At 40.0% G+C, this 17,929-nt stretch overlaps 1 protein-coding gene across 1 annotated transcript in view; it reads right to left on the bottom strand.

Moving 5' to 3' along the window:
* Positions 1 to 17,041, bottom strand: part of PI4KA (phosphatidylinositol 4-kinase alpha) — a 56,792-nt gene extending 39,751 nt beyond the window's left edge. Inside the window, exons 1-18 of the mRNA XM_018076317.3 lie at positions 17,018 to 17,041; positions 16,185 to 16,301; positions 14,826 to 14,919; positions 14,072 to 14,160; positions 13,551 to 13,623; positions 12,965 to 13,224; positions 12,206 to 12,272; positions 10,102 to 10,250; positions 9,483 to 9,548; positions 8,391 to 8,487; positions 7,804 to 7,995; positions 6,947 to 7,047; positions 6,093 to 6,222; positions 5,233 to 5,362; positions 4,514 to 4,609; positions 3,621 to 3,804; positions 2,791 to 2,894; positions 1,704 to 1,872 (exon numbers count right to left, since the gene is read on the bottom strand). Of these exons, the coding sequence (XP_017931806.1) occupies positions 1,704 to 1,872; positions 2,791 to 2,894; positions 3,621 to 3,804; positions 4,514 to 4,609; positions 5,233 to 5,362; positions 6,093 to 6,222; positions 6,947 to 7,047; positions 7,804 to 7,995; positions 8,391 to 8,487; positions 9,483 to 9,548; positions 10,102 to 10,250; positions 12,206 to 12,272; positions 12,965 to 13,224; positions 13,551 to 13,623; positions 14,072 to 14,160; positions 14,826 to 14,919; positions 16,185 to 16,283 (2,100 nt within the window). The 5' untranslated portion in view covers positions 16,284 to 16,301; positions 17,018 to 17,041. The remainder of the gene's footprint in view (positions 1 to 1,703; positions 1,873 to 2,790; positions 2,895 to 3,620; positions 3,805 to 4,513; positions 4,610 to 5,232; positions 5,363 to 6,092; positions 6,223 to 6,946; positions 7,048 to 7,803; positions 7,996 to 8,390; positions 8,488 to 9,482; positions 9,549 to 10,101; positions 10,251 to 12,205; positions 12,273 to 12,964; positions 13,225 to 13,550; positions 13,624 to 14,071; positions 14,161 to 14,825; positions 14,920 to 16,184; positions 16,302 to 17,017) is intronic.
* Positions 17,042 to 17,929: the final 888 nt, after the last annotated feature.

The following is a 17,929-nucleotide window of genomic DNA, read 5'->3' as shown; positions in this document are numbered from 1 at the left end:
TGTTCTCTAGTGAGAACTGCTGTCAGTACCCTCAACTAAAGAAACACTGCCTCCTAGCTCAATCCAGCACACATTTCTCCAGTTGCTGGCAGCTTTAAGCTGGTGCAGCAGTTTGCCTCCCATAGTAATTCCAAAACTGAAAACAGTGGGAAAATATCCCAGAAAGGAGGAGAGTGGAAACTAATTTATAACTGTCATTTTAGAGCAATGTTTAAAGTATGTTTTTCACAATTTCAGCTCAGTCATCTGTGGTTAAAAGAATCCATGAAACCCGTGGAGAGGAATTTTCTACCCTAGACTTCATGAAAAGCAGATTCTAGACATGTCCTAGTTCCCTTTTAAGAGAAGGGTTGGCATCCCTGATTAAATGTAGTCTGTCTTCAAGGCAAAGAGACTCATGTCAGAGGGATTTACCATCCATAAAGAATTTAATACTATTTAAATGCAGCATGCACAAGGGAGGGGGAAAAAGGCTGAAAAGAAAAAAAACCATATTGTTCCCATCACTGCTAGGAAAACAGGGCTATTTCAAAATAGCCCTCTCTGCCCTAAAAAGGAAGGAACAGCTCTCAAACTGCACCTCTGAGACAGCCTTAACTCTCCACCATGCACACATTTGAATTATTAAAACATAACAGCCTATTTTTTCTGTATAAAATCACTATCAAACACTGAGTTTTTATAAGTCATCCTAAGTCAGTGCACTCAGCATTTGAACACTAAGAAGGAACATAACTGGAGGAAGGCTCTGATTTTTTGAGTAGGAAGCAGCAAAAAAGTCTTGACAAAAGAGCAGAGAATTCTGAGTGAATAAAGTAACTGCACATAAACTGCTCCTGCAGAAATTCAATTAGCATTTAAAGACATTCCTCTTCTAAACCTTCTCATGCCCTTTTCATGCCAGCATGTGTTAATTTTACAAATCCCAATTGAAAACTGCATATAAACAGAACTCTACTTTAAAGTAAAACCACTCAAATATACTCTTTTGCAAGTGTTCCTACCACATAGATTATCTAAGAGACAAGTCTCATGCCTCATCTGTCTTAGGCAAGCTTTCTGAATAAACCTGCTCTCTAAATAAAGCACCTCTAAAAATCAGATTTCTATTAAATCTGTAATTTTGACTTCACTGCACTATTTTCATTATAAGCCTAGACAGAGTCTGTATAAACTGGGATGTTGGGGGATAAAAAAAAAAAAAAAAAATCAAGATGCACCCACTTCTAAGGGCAATTCCAGATGGATGAGGATGACAAATCGACTGCTTCAGGCTGCAGGTTTGCCCAGATAACTTCCTGAGGTTCCTTCCAATCCCAGTTTTCCTATGATCCTATCACACTAACACCAGAAGTAGAATTCTGTCCCATCTAAAGACACTCATGGCCTTGTAAGAGATGTACAGTACTCAGCATTCCATATTTCTTTTGGCAGCTCTGCCTCTGACACTGCAGTTCACCCACCCTCAGCTGAACGGTAGCTGTCCCCTGCTTTATCTGGGATACCACACATGGATCAGTCAGGTGTCTGGAAAGCATTCCAGACCTGCACTCCATGACCAGAACACACCCTCAGGCTCAGCAGAGTGTGGGTTTCTCCTGTGAGGTTGTGGGTTTGGTTATCAACCACCCAGCAGTGTGTTCAGTGGTGCCATCCCCATAAATGCACAGCTGCACACAACGAAAAACCAGTGCATTCCTGACCTTCAGTGCTGGTCCTTTTTCACTTGCTCTCTCACTGGCTCTCTTTCCTTCCAGCCCAAGCTGAACAAACAGCTCCAGCAAGTTCATCAGCAGCTCATCCACAAGGTGTTCTCCCTGGATGTTGGCAGCGATGTTGGCCAGGGCGTTGATGACGGCCAAGGAGCAGTGCCTGAGGAGAAAGGAGAGTTATGAACAAGCAATCCCTTTGTTTAATATTCTCACTGCTTTCTTCATAATACTCACAATAACTCCTGTCATAAGGCTGCTGACATTTTTTTCACTCAGGTTTTTTTCAGGGAGTTGTTTTATGTTTTTATGGACAGCACAGCACTTCATTGATAATTGAAACAGAACCGGTACTCAAGTGAAAAACTTTGTCAGCTGTGCCTCTGGAGGACATTTCATTAATGATGCCACCATGGCCAAAAGGAAAGTACTTTCCTGCAGCTGACAAAAAGCAGCCAAGGGCTGTGTTTCTGGTTTGGGAAAGTCTTGAGCTGAAGAATCAGAACCTGTATCAGTTGTTAAAGCTGAGACTGCATTGGCTCAGGCAGCCTGTTAAAATATACTGACAGGAACAGGAACAATCCTCTCAGGTACTCACCTACTGCTTTCAAAGATATCCAGACTCCCAACAGAGTCAATGATAATCTTAAATTGTAGCAGGGACAACAATGCATAATTTACATGCAAAGAATTAAATTGTTAATGGTTTGCATTTAATCCCTGATAAGTACTGGGACCACAGTAACAAGACAGAGCACTCTTAGCTTTTCTAGGCTAAGAGATTAATTACTGTACTTACAGATAACATAAGTCATCTATGTCATTTATCAGTTACAAGCACTGGCTCCTTACAGAGGGCAAAGTAATCAATACTACCTGTAGTGAAAAGCATTTTCAGGAATCTCTACATTATGAAGGGCTACTATGTTTAACCAACGTGTTTCTTTTTAACATCAAAGAAGAAAGAACAATATTATTTACAACCCTGTCATAAAAGTGGAAAAAAGTTAAAATGCCTGATGGAGCACAAAGGATATTTGAGATGGTATTTATACATTTAAGGGACAGAGCTGAGTGTTACCTGTATCCATGATCCTTATAGTCCTTTGTGGCAGAGTAAACAACTGAGCTTGCTTTAACACTGATTTGCTGAAATAGATTCCACACCTCCTGGTAAATGTATTGCTGCAAAAAAACAAACCCAAAGCACTAAGTAAAGCTTATTGAACACAACCTCTCTAAAGAACAACCCTGTAAAATACACTAAGTGTTACCAAGTTCTTCAGACAGGTGTGTGGCCACAGTCTGAGCAATGGGTTCAGCTTCCATACAGCAAACGCTGCAAGTGCATTCGTGAATGTTTTAAATTAATAACTCTTGTAAAAGTTGAGCAAGTTCTTTAACTCTGCCTTCCTGATGGAAAACTTTTTTTCAGGCTTCTGTGTCCTGGCAATTAATTGCTTGTTCAGAGGCACAAATAACATTTGGAAAATGTCAGTTAATCTTTGTATGACTGAAGAAGACAACCTTCTATACTTTCAGATGTACGGACTTACAAGACTTTGAAACTTAATTACTTATATGAAAAAAGATACTGTGCACCTATTTGGGACATAGGTTAAGTATAAAAACTTCATAATAACTTTTGAAAACACTGAATTTGGTTTTTATGGTCTGCTTTTTTTTAAAAAGCCTGTATTATTTTCTATGAGGACTCATCTTCTTTATAGGAACAGCATTTTACACATTATAGCTTTTCTGATGTCATAAAAACTGTACAAGTGCCTACCTGTGGTGAAGAAAAGAAAAACCTTAAGTAACTTTTGCAAATGCAGTTTCTAAAATATATTTCCTTTTAACTAAAGGAAAGGGATCATGAACTGGCAGAGTCTTGGCCAGTTCTTCCCTTACATTTCCAGTGATGACCAAGCAGCCAAGCTGATCAATGATGAGAACATCAAGATGAGAAGGTGGCTGGCAAAACTTCTGCTGTAAGATCTGCAGGATGGGTTCCATCATTTTTGGGGTGTCCCTCAGTGCCACTGCAATGTGCCCCAGAGCACGAATGGTGTGGTCAGGAATCAAATGAGCTTCCCTGTCACAAAAAAACCAAACAAAAACCCCCAGCATGATACATGTAACTGTTTGACAGTTAAAAGATCTCTGAGCATGGTTACATTTCTTGTAAGAAACAGTTCATACACTAAATTTAAACATCACTAACAGCTTTAATACTGCCACTCTATATATACCAATACATTAATGTTGCTGCACAAGTTGGTTTTCAAAACAAAAAATAACAACCTCTCAAACTCACTGTTGAAGAAATCCACGCTAATCCAGGAACAAATTGATCTAGAAACAACTGTGAAAAGAGGTAAAAACACTGGGCAAGATATTACAACCTGACAGTCACACCAGCTACTGTGGAATATCTCCTTGGAGGTTTCTTGGTTTGTGGGTCTCTTAAAAGTGAAGGAAGTCGAATGTAACAAATGACAAGATGTATCTAGCCAAAACAGACAGCTGAAGTTTAAAGGATACAGCAGAGAGAGAGTATCATTCAACTGAGGACTCAAAATTGGCTAATATTCACCAAAGATTTGCTGATTCAATCAGGTAAAAATGGATCCACACCTCTCAGTATGAAAACAGGGACTTGGCATGGGATGATCTTGACCCCACATAAAAGCTCATTGATCTGAGACACTTAACTCTAAAATAATGCTGCCAGGACTTTTATCTTAGAATAAGCTTCAGGTCCACTGAGTGAAGGAGAACTTGGTTTGATGATGACAACTTACTTATCACTCTCCTGAGAGATGTACAGACGGTTGGACAAACTGGCAAGAAAGGCCTCCACAATCACGGAATCGATAGTCAAGCCAGCTTTCAAACACCTGAGTAAGAATGGACAGAAAAAATAATGCATCAGTTAAACAGATCAGCTTTTACTACTGTAAATGCATGCCAGGTATAAGGGAAGAAAGTTTATACTGAACTATGAGAACTGATTGCCCGAGAATGCTGCAGATGTATTTTAAATAATTAGCAGAGTTTCTACCTGTGCCTTCTCCAGCAACAATAATGATGGGAATATGCAATAAGGTAAATTCAGAGTCCAGTGCTTTGAAACTTTAATTCCTTGTCTCTAGTTATCAACTCTTTGTTTTCCCTCCAGCCCTCTGTAGCTAAAGTCTAAAAGGGAAGAATAATCCCTACACTGCCCACATGAGTGTGTAACAATCCTTCTGTTACAGGAGGCTCAGTGTGATAATCTAAGCAGAAAACAAAAACCCTGCTGAATATCAAAATGGTGACTAGCCTGAATTACAGATGTGGGAAGAACAGTAAGACTGAATTATTATTTTACAATTAGGACACAGAAGAAACTAAGAGATGTCTGAAGGAAAAGGAAGTCACACTAAGTCACAAAGACTTTACAGCAGCACAGAGCATTGACTCAATACTTTTCTGCCAGGGAAACAGCACCTGTGCCCCAGCAGGTGCCAGGCTCTCTCACCTGCAGATGTTGTCTATGGCAATGTCACGCAGCTGCTCGTACATGGATGGTTGACTTTTCTTGCCAGGCATCACATTCAGAGTGGACTCTGAGTGCTCGTTGGTGACACTGATCTTGATGTCATTACCACCTACTGAGAACAGGGAGTGTGGAAATCAACACCATTTGTTGGCCTTGCAAGACATTACTGCATTTAGCTACTCCTAAATAATTATTCCTAAATTGAGTCAGTTACTACTTTACCTGCTCTGCTTTAGCATCAGGATACTGCTCCTGCATTAGCAATTCAAATTGAACATTTTGGTTTTGGAAATCATAACTTGATATTAACATTTAAAAACAACAATAAAAACCTGCCAAGTGGCAGGATGATCACGTGGCTGGAGCACAGGACGTGTGTGGGGAGTCTGAGGAACGTGACCTTGTTCAGCTTTGGACAGACCCAGTGGCTCCCTCCCAAATTACAAAGTAGGTTACTGAGCAGACAGGAGCAGGCTTTGTAGGAGAATGAGACACAACAGCCACAAATTGAAACAAGGGAGGTTCCAACTGGTCTTGTGATTTTTTTCCCTATGAGAATAATTATGCATTGGCTCCAGCTGCAGCATCTCACTCAGAAGTGTTTGGTTTCAGCACAAGAGACAGAGCAATATTGCTGGGATAAATGTAGCTCTACCTATGCTGTTTGCCCCTAAATACACTTCTACCACATTGTTATTTGCATTCCTCCTCTCCACCTCCAAAAAAAAAAAGCAGAAATCCATCTCGATTTCCATCTACAGCTGCATCACCACAAAATATCTAAAAGCATCAAAAAGTTGGAAAACAATCACTTTGGAGCACAGCCTCTTTTCCTTTACCTGTGTGATACTGGCTGTGATATTTGTAGAGTTTCACAAGCACTGGGGAAGGTATCACAAGAAAGTCTCTCAAAGATGGATTGACAGAATGAACCACAACAGGGAACCTCTCACACAAACGACCTAGACCCTAAAAAGGAAAAATAAAACCAACAAAACATAGCTTTACAATAAAGCAGCACAATTTTTATCTCAACTGTAAGCTTGCAGCTTCAGCTTAATACAAAAAACCCCCCAAAAAACCAAACTCTACAAAGTTCTGAGGGATTCAAGTCTTAGTGGAAGATTTAGACATTTGAAGCCTCTAACTCTTTTAGGTTATTTTAGAGTGTGTCAGAGGCCAGTCAAGCCTTGCTGCTCTCTTCTTGAGTGTTTTCACAGGAATTATGTGAAATGAACTACACTCTCAAAAAAAAAAAAAAGTTACTGGGCAAGTTCCAATACTTAGAGAATCCTGATAACTTATTATGTGGTGGAAAATACTACATTTGTAAGACTATGAATAAGTGTCCAATGAGAAGACATAAAAATTAGAACAACCAAGTCTTAGTCTAAAACCTCAGTGACCTGCCAGTCCCAGTATTTTAAGTGTTTATATAATAGGCTAAGAAACTAAATATTTTAGAAATTCAATACTTGTTAAAAAACCCCTCATGAATATTATTCTTTGAGAAGTAGTTGAGCTAAGAAAATTCTAAAAGCAGTTCCTAGTTTCCACACCAGACCTCTAAAATCCAAATGTAGAACACACAGATGGAAGTACAAATAGCAGACAAAAAGTGTTCTAGCAACCTGTAAAACTCCCCAAACTCTCACTCACTGCTTCAGTAATGTCAAACACTGTAAAGGCAGACCTGCAAACAGCAAATTAGCAGTGGCAAGTGAGCAATGATGACTTTGCTTGAGGTCTTTGACTGCAGCTTCTCTGATAACTTGATGCACAGGTTTTCAGCACCTTAAATGAAAAATCCAACAGAGAAATTTATCTCACCAGGTTTGTTATTAGCCACACACCACCCAATGCTTACTGGAATTTCTAAAATACTTCAGAGAATTTATAAGCTTCACTCTCCTTATACTACAGTTCCTCAAAAAGATTTAGTGCTGCTTCTGCAAAAACAGTTTTGGAAATAGTATCTGTATCTGTAACAAACAGTATCTGTACCAAAAAGCTCTGTCAAACACTGTGACTGGAAGAATGACAGTACTTAAAGATGATTTTGAGTGTAGTTCACACTGGACAGAAATCAAGTATTACAAAGTCCAAAGGAAAAAAATCCTTCACTTTCAGGGGACAGATAAGATTTATACAGCAAGAAAGAAAATAGAGGAAAAATGAGAAAGAGCTTCTCAGTCCTGCTAGCATTTAAGAAAAAACATTTCCTTTAAAAGAATCACTGAGAAATATTTAAGACATTAAAAGCAATAACTAAAACAGAAACTAGAAAATAAACAGCTGCATATAATTCAGCAATTATACCATCTCCTCTAGATAAGCCAATAGAAAGTTTCTGTTTCCATTTCTATGAGATGTTGAACTATCCAGCCAGTTAATCTTACAATCCTTTGGTGGAGGTTTTACTCTTCTATTCTAATAGCAAAAAGTATTCCCTTCATTTTATATTTTTCCAGGCACCATCTCCTCTCTAAGTATTCCTACAACTCAGAACCCAACAGGCAGCCACTGCAGAGACCGAGGAGCATTTTTTACTTTGCTCATCTTTGACAGCCCACACCATGAGATCCACACAGGCAGCGTTGGCCTGGCAGCGCAGCTTCAGGGGGCTCAGCTCGTGGTGCAGCCGATCCACGTCGTGGAGGATCTTCTGCAGCTCTGCCTGGCTGCTGTTGAACTGCTCCAGCACAAAATCGTGCACTTCCTTCACAAAAGAGTTGGGAAGGTCTGAAGAGAGAAAAGGAAACAGTGTCATACTGGAAGGATGGAAGTGACTGTGTCGGAATAACAGCATATGTACAATTCATTGCTGCATTATAAATTTGATGATTTAATCAAATTTATGTCCTGTCTAAAAGGTAAATTTCATAGCAAAGTCCATCAGGGAGCAGATAATCCAAATGCCATCTACTAAGCTTTTTTAATGGTGCTCAAAATATTTTTTTCTATTTCCACAGCACCTTTTTTATATGGAAACACGTCAAATACAAATTCAATACTATATGCAGAGTTCCCAGGAAATGCAAACCTCCAATGTTCCAGCACTCAATACAAAGCAGACAACGCTTGGGATCTTAAACATAATGAAGGATAAATTAATAAAAATAGTATAAATACTATACCTTTCATATAGTATAATGTGTCTCTCAGCATTTTAAACTGAGCAAGATAAAGGGGGTCACTGAATGCTTTGTAGTAGAGATCTGTACTAGCACCCGTCTGAAAGAGAAAAGAAGCAACCTCCTAGATTCAAAATGAAGAATTTTCCATTACATGGATAAATAAACCTCATTGCACTCACACAATCTTTCCTCCACAATGTAAACAAGCACATAAAACAGGTCCATGAGGTAACCTCGTGACCTTCCCCCCTCTACTTTTAACAAAAGAAAAAGTACAGCCATTCTGGGCATTAAATAAGATTCAGTCACTCTTGATTTGAAGAGCACACAACTGTTCTCTCCAACAGTGTAGAAAGCAGGTTTATAAAAGGGGGGGATTTAAACCTCTCATTTCATTGAGACAGCAAAGAGAGAAGGTGAAGTCGTCCCCACTTAGGCCTACAGTTCACATATGGTAGTTTTCAAAGGAAGGTTGGAGAGCACAGCAAAGTCATTTCTGCACACAGCTGAGCACACAGCCCTTCCAGCACAGCCTCCTGCCCTGAGGGGGTGAGGGGAACTCCAGAAAATGTGGTGGAGGCTGTGACAGAACTGTGCCCAGAGAAGGGGAGAACAAGGACCCACAGAACCAAGGAGGGCACCTCTGCAAGTAAAGGCCTGCAAACTGTAACACTTATAAACTTGTTAGGAATGCCACCTAAAAGAGCAGCAGTGATTTCCAAGCTAGAAAAAGAAAACAACACATTTTATCTACGTGAAAAAAAGACAGTGTTACTGCAATACAAAATAAAGATCTCAGTCTACAGTAAATCAGTTTTGGGCAACCAATGCTGTAATTTATCAGGACAAGAGAACTAAAGTAAAAAGAATAACTATTTCCTCCTATGTCAGTGAAAAACATTACTCCTTCACTCCTTCCTCCATTTTTACACTGTCCAAAGCCAGATTTAAACCAGTGAACAAACTGTTCAAAAAGGAAATTAGTATAATTTTGCAAAGAGAAGGCATACCTTACACAGGTAAAAGACTAATTTTCTGGCAAAAAAAACAAAGAAGCATTCAGGTAATTCAAAAAGGAATTTAAAAGCATACCTCTGCAACTTCAGCTATAACTGCATCCAAGGTCTTCAGAAGAGAATCCCCAACGATCTGTTTCACCTACAGAGACAAAAATAAAACCAAAAAAGAATGTTTCCTGTTGGTGACTCTAGAGAATACAATTTTGTCCCTGCAGAGAGCACAAGTCACTTCACTGCAAAGTGTCAGATGAAATTAAGGCTGCAACAGGAATCTTTGAGCCCCCCTGTGCTGTTCCAAAATAGCTGGTGCAGGAAGCAGACAGGGCTGCAGGCTGCAAACAGCCACTTGCATGAATTCCCAGCATCTAAACCCTTCTAGAAAAGAGTCTCATTCTCAGAGCAAAAACCAGCTATGTAAGTTACCTCAAACCAAGGGCTCTGCAAGACTCAAGCAGGAAGCAGCTGACATAAACTTATCTGATTTTCCAAATTCTTCACAGTTTATATGAGAGTTTTTAGGAACTGAAGCATGACACGAAATGCCATAAAAATAACATTACACAAAGCTTGAGAGAGACAAAGACTGACATTTTATCTGCAACTCTAAAAGCTTAAACTTCCCCTGCATCTGTTTCTAGCACAGATATCTGGAATGCAACCTCACTGAGCCGTCCCAGGGACCCCTCACGTACCATGTTCAGCAGCTGTCGGAGCATCTCCAGTGGGATGTTAAACTCCTTGTTGTTAATACCATTGAAGAGAGGGGACACTGAAAAGCTGGAGCTGATTGTAGAGAAGTAATAATCAGGATCCAGTGCACTCCCATCAGGAAGATATGAACCTAATCAGAAATAAATAACGGGAATACAAGTCTGAGGAGGGAAAGGATATTGACTTTGTTTAATGGTAACATTTGGTCACTACTAAAGAGTTATTTCCAAGACAGGTACAGTCTTTAACTTGCAAGTTATTCAGAGGTGCATTTCAGCTCATCTAGTGGTGAATCAAGACAAAAAACTATGATGAAAAAACACATTTGTTCACTAGAAGTCTACCACCACAATGGAAGAATTTATTTCAAAATGACTTGTTTTCAGAGACACTTCTGATGAGAAGCCTTCCCATGCTACTGACATGCATTTACCTGAAAACATCTGTAAATGCCCTTTAATTCAAAAGCACAGAAATGCAAAGAAAAGGTTAAGTCAAAACTGTCTTGTAAGGTTTCCCCCTATATTAGGTCAAATGAACACAAAGAACAGCTTTGATCTTAGAATAGACACCAATTCACTGTTGCAATTTGAAAGCAAAGAGAATCAAATTATTTTTCAGATTCAAGTACTCTACTAAACAAACAACTTGCTCAGCAAACTGCTCTCAGCTCTGTTTCCACTTGAGAAATGATATCTCTGCCTTTCTGAAGTGCTCAGCTGGCTGTGCTGGAGTAATGTTCTTGTGATTAACAGCCTTTCAAGCAAGATCATTTATTGACAACAACAACAAAAAAGTCTTCAGTCATTTCTTTTCTAAACCATTAGCCTTGGCCAGAATAAAACCAAGGTCACTGCTCATCTTCTTCAGAAAGCAAGACTATCACAAACTATATAATCAGAAATAATACAAGGGCTGCCTGTAGCTGAAATATCTGGTAAAAGTTAGTACTGAAAATAAAATCCTAATTAGAATAACCATAACACTGCTAGAGAGACAATGAAAATGATTCCTAAATTTGTACAAAGTTGTTCACTATTCACCTATAGGTTTAATTAAGATTATTTTTGTTCTACCACTATAGCCTCTCTCTAACCTGCAGCTTTTTTTCTGTTTGTTTGCTTTTTTTAACTCAAACCACAAAGACCATAAGATTGAAGAAGAACAGGTTGGTTCAGCAGGGTAGACAGAAGGTCTACTTGGCAATTTAAGAATGATACTTGAATTATCTTGCAATCTCATTATATGAATGAGGAAAACAGATGCCTCTAGAAATAGCCATGTGAAGGAAAAAGTAAAGCAATGTGGAAGAAATTAATTTAAACCAGGGCTTGAGGGAGGAGAATGGCCCAGAAACAGATGAAGTCCAAACTGTTAAAAACCTCGAAGGGCAAGACAAACCCAGAAACACCAAAGCACCTCAGCTGCAGAGCCAGTCCTCTACTTGATTCAGGAGAGACTGAATTTGCTTTTACTTAGAACTGCTTTGACTTAGAGCTCACAGCTACAGCTCTACTGAAACTCAGGGGTTAAGGGTTTATGTATTAATTCATAAAACTTGTTCCTGTTTCTGCCTTTTGTGACACAGTAATTAGCACACATCAGTGAACACTCTACTTTACTGGGTCTTACACAGTGACCCACATCATGCTTACTTCAAATGGAGCCATTGTTTTGGATTTATACAATGTGCCACAAAGGCTTCAAAATTCCAGACCCTAATCCAACAATTCAGTTGCCCAGTGAAGCACAATATTAACACTTATTCCTCAAAGTTACTCAGCCTAATCTCCCAAAATATTTTTGGCCTAGTTGAATTAAGCTCTTCAGTACCAGGCACTGCCTGGCAGTCAGGGAATCATGTCTCAAAACCCTCCAGAAACAACTGAGCCTGGAAACTACTGGTGTTTAATAAGTACTTCCTACTGTCTTTAAACCACAATTTTTTTTTTCACAATCCTAGCAGGCACATGCCATAGAATTACTGTAAGAATTCTGGAGAGCAGAGAAAGGGGTCAAAAGGTTTTGGTTTTCAATTTTCTATAAATTGAAAAAAAACCCTTGTTCTTTTGCAAAATAATTTACCTTCAAAGTATTGAATTGCAGTTCCTCCAGGAGAGCTGGGAGGGGGAACTCCACGTTCAGGACTAACCTGAAACATCGCACAAAAGCCCTATTTATTATAAACAAATATTTATAAGACATTGATAGATCTTTCAGGGAATGGTTTGCACACTTTATAATGAAACACTGCTTCAAGCAAAACTAACAGGAAGTAGATATTCCTGGGCCTATCAGCTCAATTCCAGTCAAAAATAGGAAGTTAAAAAATGCTAGTTCAGTGCTTTCGACTAAAAGGAAGAGATCAGAACAATGACTCCTGTACTGTATGAAACTACACTAAGAACAATCTGTGGTTTCAAAAACAGCATCTGAATGCATTTTTTCCCCAAGACAATGAACATCCACAGCTCCTGGTGAAACCAGTGAGAGCTCCTGTGCCCTCAGCACTTCTGAAAACTTTAGCCATTAAGCACCAGCTTCCCAAATTTACAGATATACAGTACAATGCTTTTCAATGAGAATAACAGAAGCAACAGGATTTGCCAATTGCTCCATGAGAAGACTTAGTTGTTAGTTTAACTGTCACTGTCACTGACAGTTCTGTTACTCAGAAACTACAAAGTTATTTTGAAATTCAGTCGTGGAACTAAAATAAAGATCTTTGTGTTTGGTCAAACAATGTGTGAAGGGACTCTCTGCATATCCAGGCTTAATGCTGTCTTCACTCAGCTCAAGAAATAATCTCAGCACTGACTCCAGCACAGAGCAAGCCATACAAACCTGTGAGATGCTGGATACACTGCTGGCCTTTCTCTTTAGTGTTCCTTCCTGGCAAACAGTGAGCAGGGAACTGGGAAGAATTGATCTGAAGTCATTGAAGGATCGTCGGCGAATTCCTTCGAGCTCTTCTGGAACTCTCAGGGAATGTGGGGGAATTTTAGGAAAAAGTTTTGAAAGGAGAGCCTCCTCTGAATTGCTGTAGCGACCAAAGGCTCGAGAAATCCCTATCAGGCAGGGCACTGCATACTTGCATAAATATTCTGGAAAAGAAAAACACGTGTAACAGCACATTAACAGTAACTTAGAACTTCCTCTTCACGGTTTTGCTACCACTTCACTAAACTGTTTCAGCCTGAAGTGCTTTACAAAGACTGACTTGTGCAAGTAGAGGAAAAACCATGAAGGTATCACAAATGAATGCAGTTCTGCTTCTGTATTTACCAGCCAGCAACAAACACAACAGACACGTGCAAACAAAAGTGGAAAGAAAAAGCTGCTCACTTTTTAGGAGTGATCCTGATAACCAGAAAACTCAAGAGAAGTTCAGAGGACAGGAGTTATAAGATAGTAACAATTTTATTAGTACCTTTATCATGCATTTGTGGTGTCTGGCACATTCCCAACAGGAACTGCATTACTTGCAGGATCGCATCCAAAATCTGAAGTCATCAAGACAGACATACAAAAATATCTTTTGGTAAAGAAGTGTCATATCTTACACCAGATCACTACAACAAATGAGACCTGCATATATTAACGTAAAGAGTTTTTTAACACTGTGGGACTAAAAGAGCCCATTGCCCTCACTCAGCTCACAGAGGTGCTCTTGTAAAGCCTGCAGTGAGCTGTGTGTACCAGCACAGTGAAACTGCAGCAGTCCTGCTCCAGCACCAGAGCTGGAATCCTAACTGGGCTCACCAACTGCCACCCAAAAGTAACAGCAGACTTATGAATATCTTCCATATGCTTGACAATTAACACAAGCAAATGAATGCACCAGTACAGATGCCAAAGCAATCAGCCCCTCTGCAGGGCAGGAAGCAGCTGCTGCTCTCTCCCCCAGACACTTGTCAGGATGGAGAACTGGGTCATACAAACCAAGCCCACCTGCTCTCTGAGAGAGGCGTCCCTGTAGGCAACGTCGGATAACAACGTCACCAGGCAGAAGCTGAAGTTTTCTGCCACTGGAAGCAAACCTGCAAAGTGACAGACAGAAAAAATCAGCCACTTGTTAAAGAGAAACAACACAGAAAGAACAAATTATATCAAAACAAGAAGATGTATGTGTGACTCCCGTGTCACACAGTTCTGAGATAAACTGTAGAAAAATACAGTGTTGCACACAAAATTTAAAAGCACTCTAACCATCATAATTTCAGCCTGAAACATTGAAATAAAAATCATAATAATTAGAAACTTTCCCAGGCTTTCAAATAATTAAAAAAAATATTGAATTATATAATACTATATAAAAGTGTTCTTATATTAATTTTAAGAGACATTAAGGGAGCAAGAAATGAAGTGGCTGAAATAGCAACTAAGCATCAAAGCTAAAACTGGAGTGTAAAGATCTCAGATTCCACTCTCTTGCTTTAACCACTACACAGACTTCTCCAATTTAATACAAAATATATTGAACACAGAACTATTTTGAAAGTTCAATCTATCGAGAAGTGGTCAAACAGGAAAACAGGGAGCTATTCAACTTCCTCTTTGCTTTCAAAGAAAATGAGTATTAAAGGCTGTCAAGCCAGGAGCTAAAAACCCAGCACCTCCCCTTGTACCACGGCCTGAATAACCTTTGCTGTTGCTATTTCCTGGCTGGCATTTCAAAAGAAAGATCAGAAAACCCAAATATCACCTCTGCCTTTCCGGGCATTGCTTTCTTCTATCCACTGGACTTTGGGGAGACCCTTCAGAAGCCGGAGGAGGTATGGAACCACATTATCCTTGTGCTAAAGGAGAAAATATTCTATTTAAAATGGAGAAGAAAAGCTGAACCATATAATCTCAACATGTTTTAGATATATGGAAAGACTCCATTGACACACACACAGAACTCGCTTCTCATGATTACTCCACAGGCTTCTTGAATGTTGCAAAACTGATTTCAACACAGGCAAACAAAAGTAACCCAATTCAGTGCCTTAAGTCCAAGACTTTCATTCCAGGCAACAGTTCATTCTCTGCAAAAGCTGCAGAAAAATATTCCAGAACCACAACGTACCTACCCACAAACAATTCATTAACTGACAGCAAGGCCCCAAAATAATTTGAAGGCAGCTAGAAATTCAGAGTGCCAGTCCCACCTCATGTGACCCATCCCATGGCCTTACACAAGTCACTTCACACACCTGTGTAATGCTCCAGCTCCCTCACCTGCAAATCAAAGGACAGCACTTCCCTTCCTCATGGGGTTGGATTAACTAATTAACTAATTAATGGATTAGTTAATTAACTAATTAATTAACTGCTGGCTTTGAGAACATCATAAAATGCTATAAAATACAAATATTGCCTTAGGAAAAAAAACCAAAAAAAGAACAACCCCAATAATAACCAGGCAAGCTGTACCATAGCACATGGACCCTCAACAGGAGGCAATTCAGGCCTGAAGCAAACCCCAGCAACATGGAAGATTTTAAAGTGAGGTCTAATGACTCTGGACCTAGGACTGGTATATCCTCCCTTTCCCCTGCATGGAACAATATGATGCCCAGAGCTCCAGGGAAGAGAACCAGCTTGTCCTGCCCAGGCTGGCAGACACAGAAGGGATGTTCATGTACAATGCAGCCTGTGTGCTCTGTCTGTCTGTTTATCCTGGCCAGTGCCAGGCAGGAAAGGGCCTGCTGCAAACCTGACCTTCAGGACTGCATTGGAACATCCCTGTCATTCAGGAGCATGTGGGGAAGAACACACAATGACACACATGGTTTAAGTAAATCCTCCTGAATAGTCTTTCCTTTCTCTCCTTAAGGTATGATGACCAGAAAACACGCCAGCAGTCTGGTTGTGGCAGTGCCATGACTACTTCTTTTATTCTTCTACCTCACTCCTCAGTGCTGTCCTTGCTTCCTTGTGCTCTCCTGCCTGCATTCATCTCTTACCTCTGATATTTTAATTCATTTTTATGAAGAAAAACATCAACTTTTCATTCATTCAACAACTAAACTTGAATTAATCTTCAAAGATAAACAGTTAGCCCAGGTGGGGAAAATACCTGCAGGTCAGATTCAATTAGGAAGATTCCTAAAGCAATAACAGCATCCCTGCGACGTTCATCCAACTGGAAAATCCCATGGAAATCCACTGGACACATACAGAGCAGCTTTTGTACCTGAAAAACAGCGGAGGGAAAGAACAGTGGAACAAGACAAAGTGTCAAAACAAACTGAAGTTTGAAGTGCACAGTGGTCTCTCCATCTTCTGGAAGACAGATGGGCACATTACCCTCCTTTAGTCATCAACCTTAACAAGAGCATTCAAGGGTTGGGAAAGGGTGGTGAATGACAGAACCCAGAGAGACACAGGAAAAGCTTGAGCAGAAGTCAAACATTTCTACCACAACATGGGTTGATTTAAAGGCTTTCTTCAACACTTGATCAGAGCGTTGAAGTACAACAAAGCCTTCCTTCACTGGGCATTTTAGATGTGCAAGAAACGTGCAGCAGGCAAATTTATCACATTTACTCAATTCCTGTAAACAAAAAACCAGGTGGCTGGAGCTTTGTTTACAGCTGCACCAATGCATTCTTCATATACAGCACTGAACCATTAACTGTTACCAAGATGAGTACGACTGGCTCAAATCTTTCAGGTTACAGATTAAGTTTTCAAAACTATTATTTTCTCACTGCTTAGCTAATACTTAACTCCATACTCAGCACACGCACATCTAAAGAATATATCAAATCCTCCAAATACTTTGTTTTTCTATGGAACTGTTAACAAATGGAAAACGCAGCAAGCATATTGTCTTTTCATGAATTTCCTTGATGTTAATAAATACTATCTAAAGAGGACTGTCATAATAAATAACTATGTCTGACTCACCTATGTTTGAATGTCAAGTCGTTTCCTATTTAGATAACTCTTTGAACACTCCATCTGGACATTTCTAAACCAAGAAAAGTTTCCCTGGAGGATTACAAGAAGCTACAGGACACGCAGTGGAATTTAGGATTCTGGTCCTTCAACTGCCAGATCTCATAATTACAAGACTAGTAAGACAACAACACAAATAAGCCTCTTGCTTAACATAAAATGCTGGAGAGGACACATGAACTTTGGAAAATGACTGCTGCTGCATGTGTTCCACGTCAGGTTATACCTGCAATAACATGAGTGAGTAATTTTAGATAGATATGAACTGTTAATATCATTTAACTTCTACTGTAATCTGTCAAACTAATAAATAAAAAAATTAAATAAATAAATCCCTGGATATTAGTGAACCAACAGCAAGGCTTACAAAAATTATTCACCGTTGGCTGTCACACCAATGGCACATTTCCAGAACACGAAGTAAGAACCGAAGGCGGCAACAGCTGGCCAGGAACAAGCACCAGAGTTTTCATCAGCACAGAGCCGTGCTTTTCAGCTATTTAGTCATGATTACTGCATGAGGCAATTCAGACGGTCTGTCACTTCTGGCTCGGGGCAGCCAACTCCCCAAACAGCAGCGTGTCCTTCCCTCCTCCCCCGGCACCACACACACACATCCCCTGGCTGGCTTTACCTTCAGCGGAGCTTTATCTCACCCAGGCAGATTCTACCCGTCATCTGAATTTAACAGGACACCCGGAGCAAAGCAACCAGTCCTAATTAGGCTGAGACTAATTACGCCCACAAGACCCTGTTCCACAGACCCGGGGGAGGCGCAGCCGCTGAGGACCTGCGTTCCTTGCGAGGACACGGGGGGGGGGGCTGCGCTGACGGCGTTTTTGGGTCAGGATGGCCCACAGG

This window comes from Manacus vitellinus, unplaced genomic scaffold, assembly GCF_001715985.3.
Source record: "Manacus vitellinus isolate BGI_N305 unplaced genomic scaffold, ASM171598v3 scaffold_31_pilon, whole genome shotgun sequence".
Classification (NCBI taxonomy): domain Eukaryota; kingdom Metazoa; phylum Chordata; class Aves; order Passeriformes; family Pipridae; genus Manacus; species Manacus vitellinus.
The sequence above is the reverse complement of the archived record's forward strand: the minus strand, read 5'-3'. Positions and strand labels throughout refer to the sequence as shown.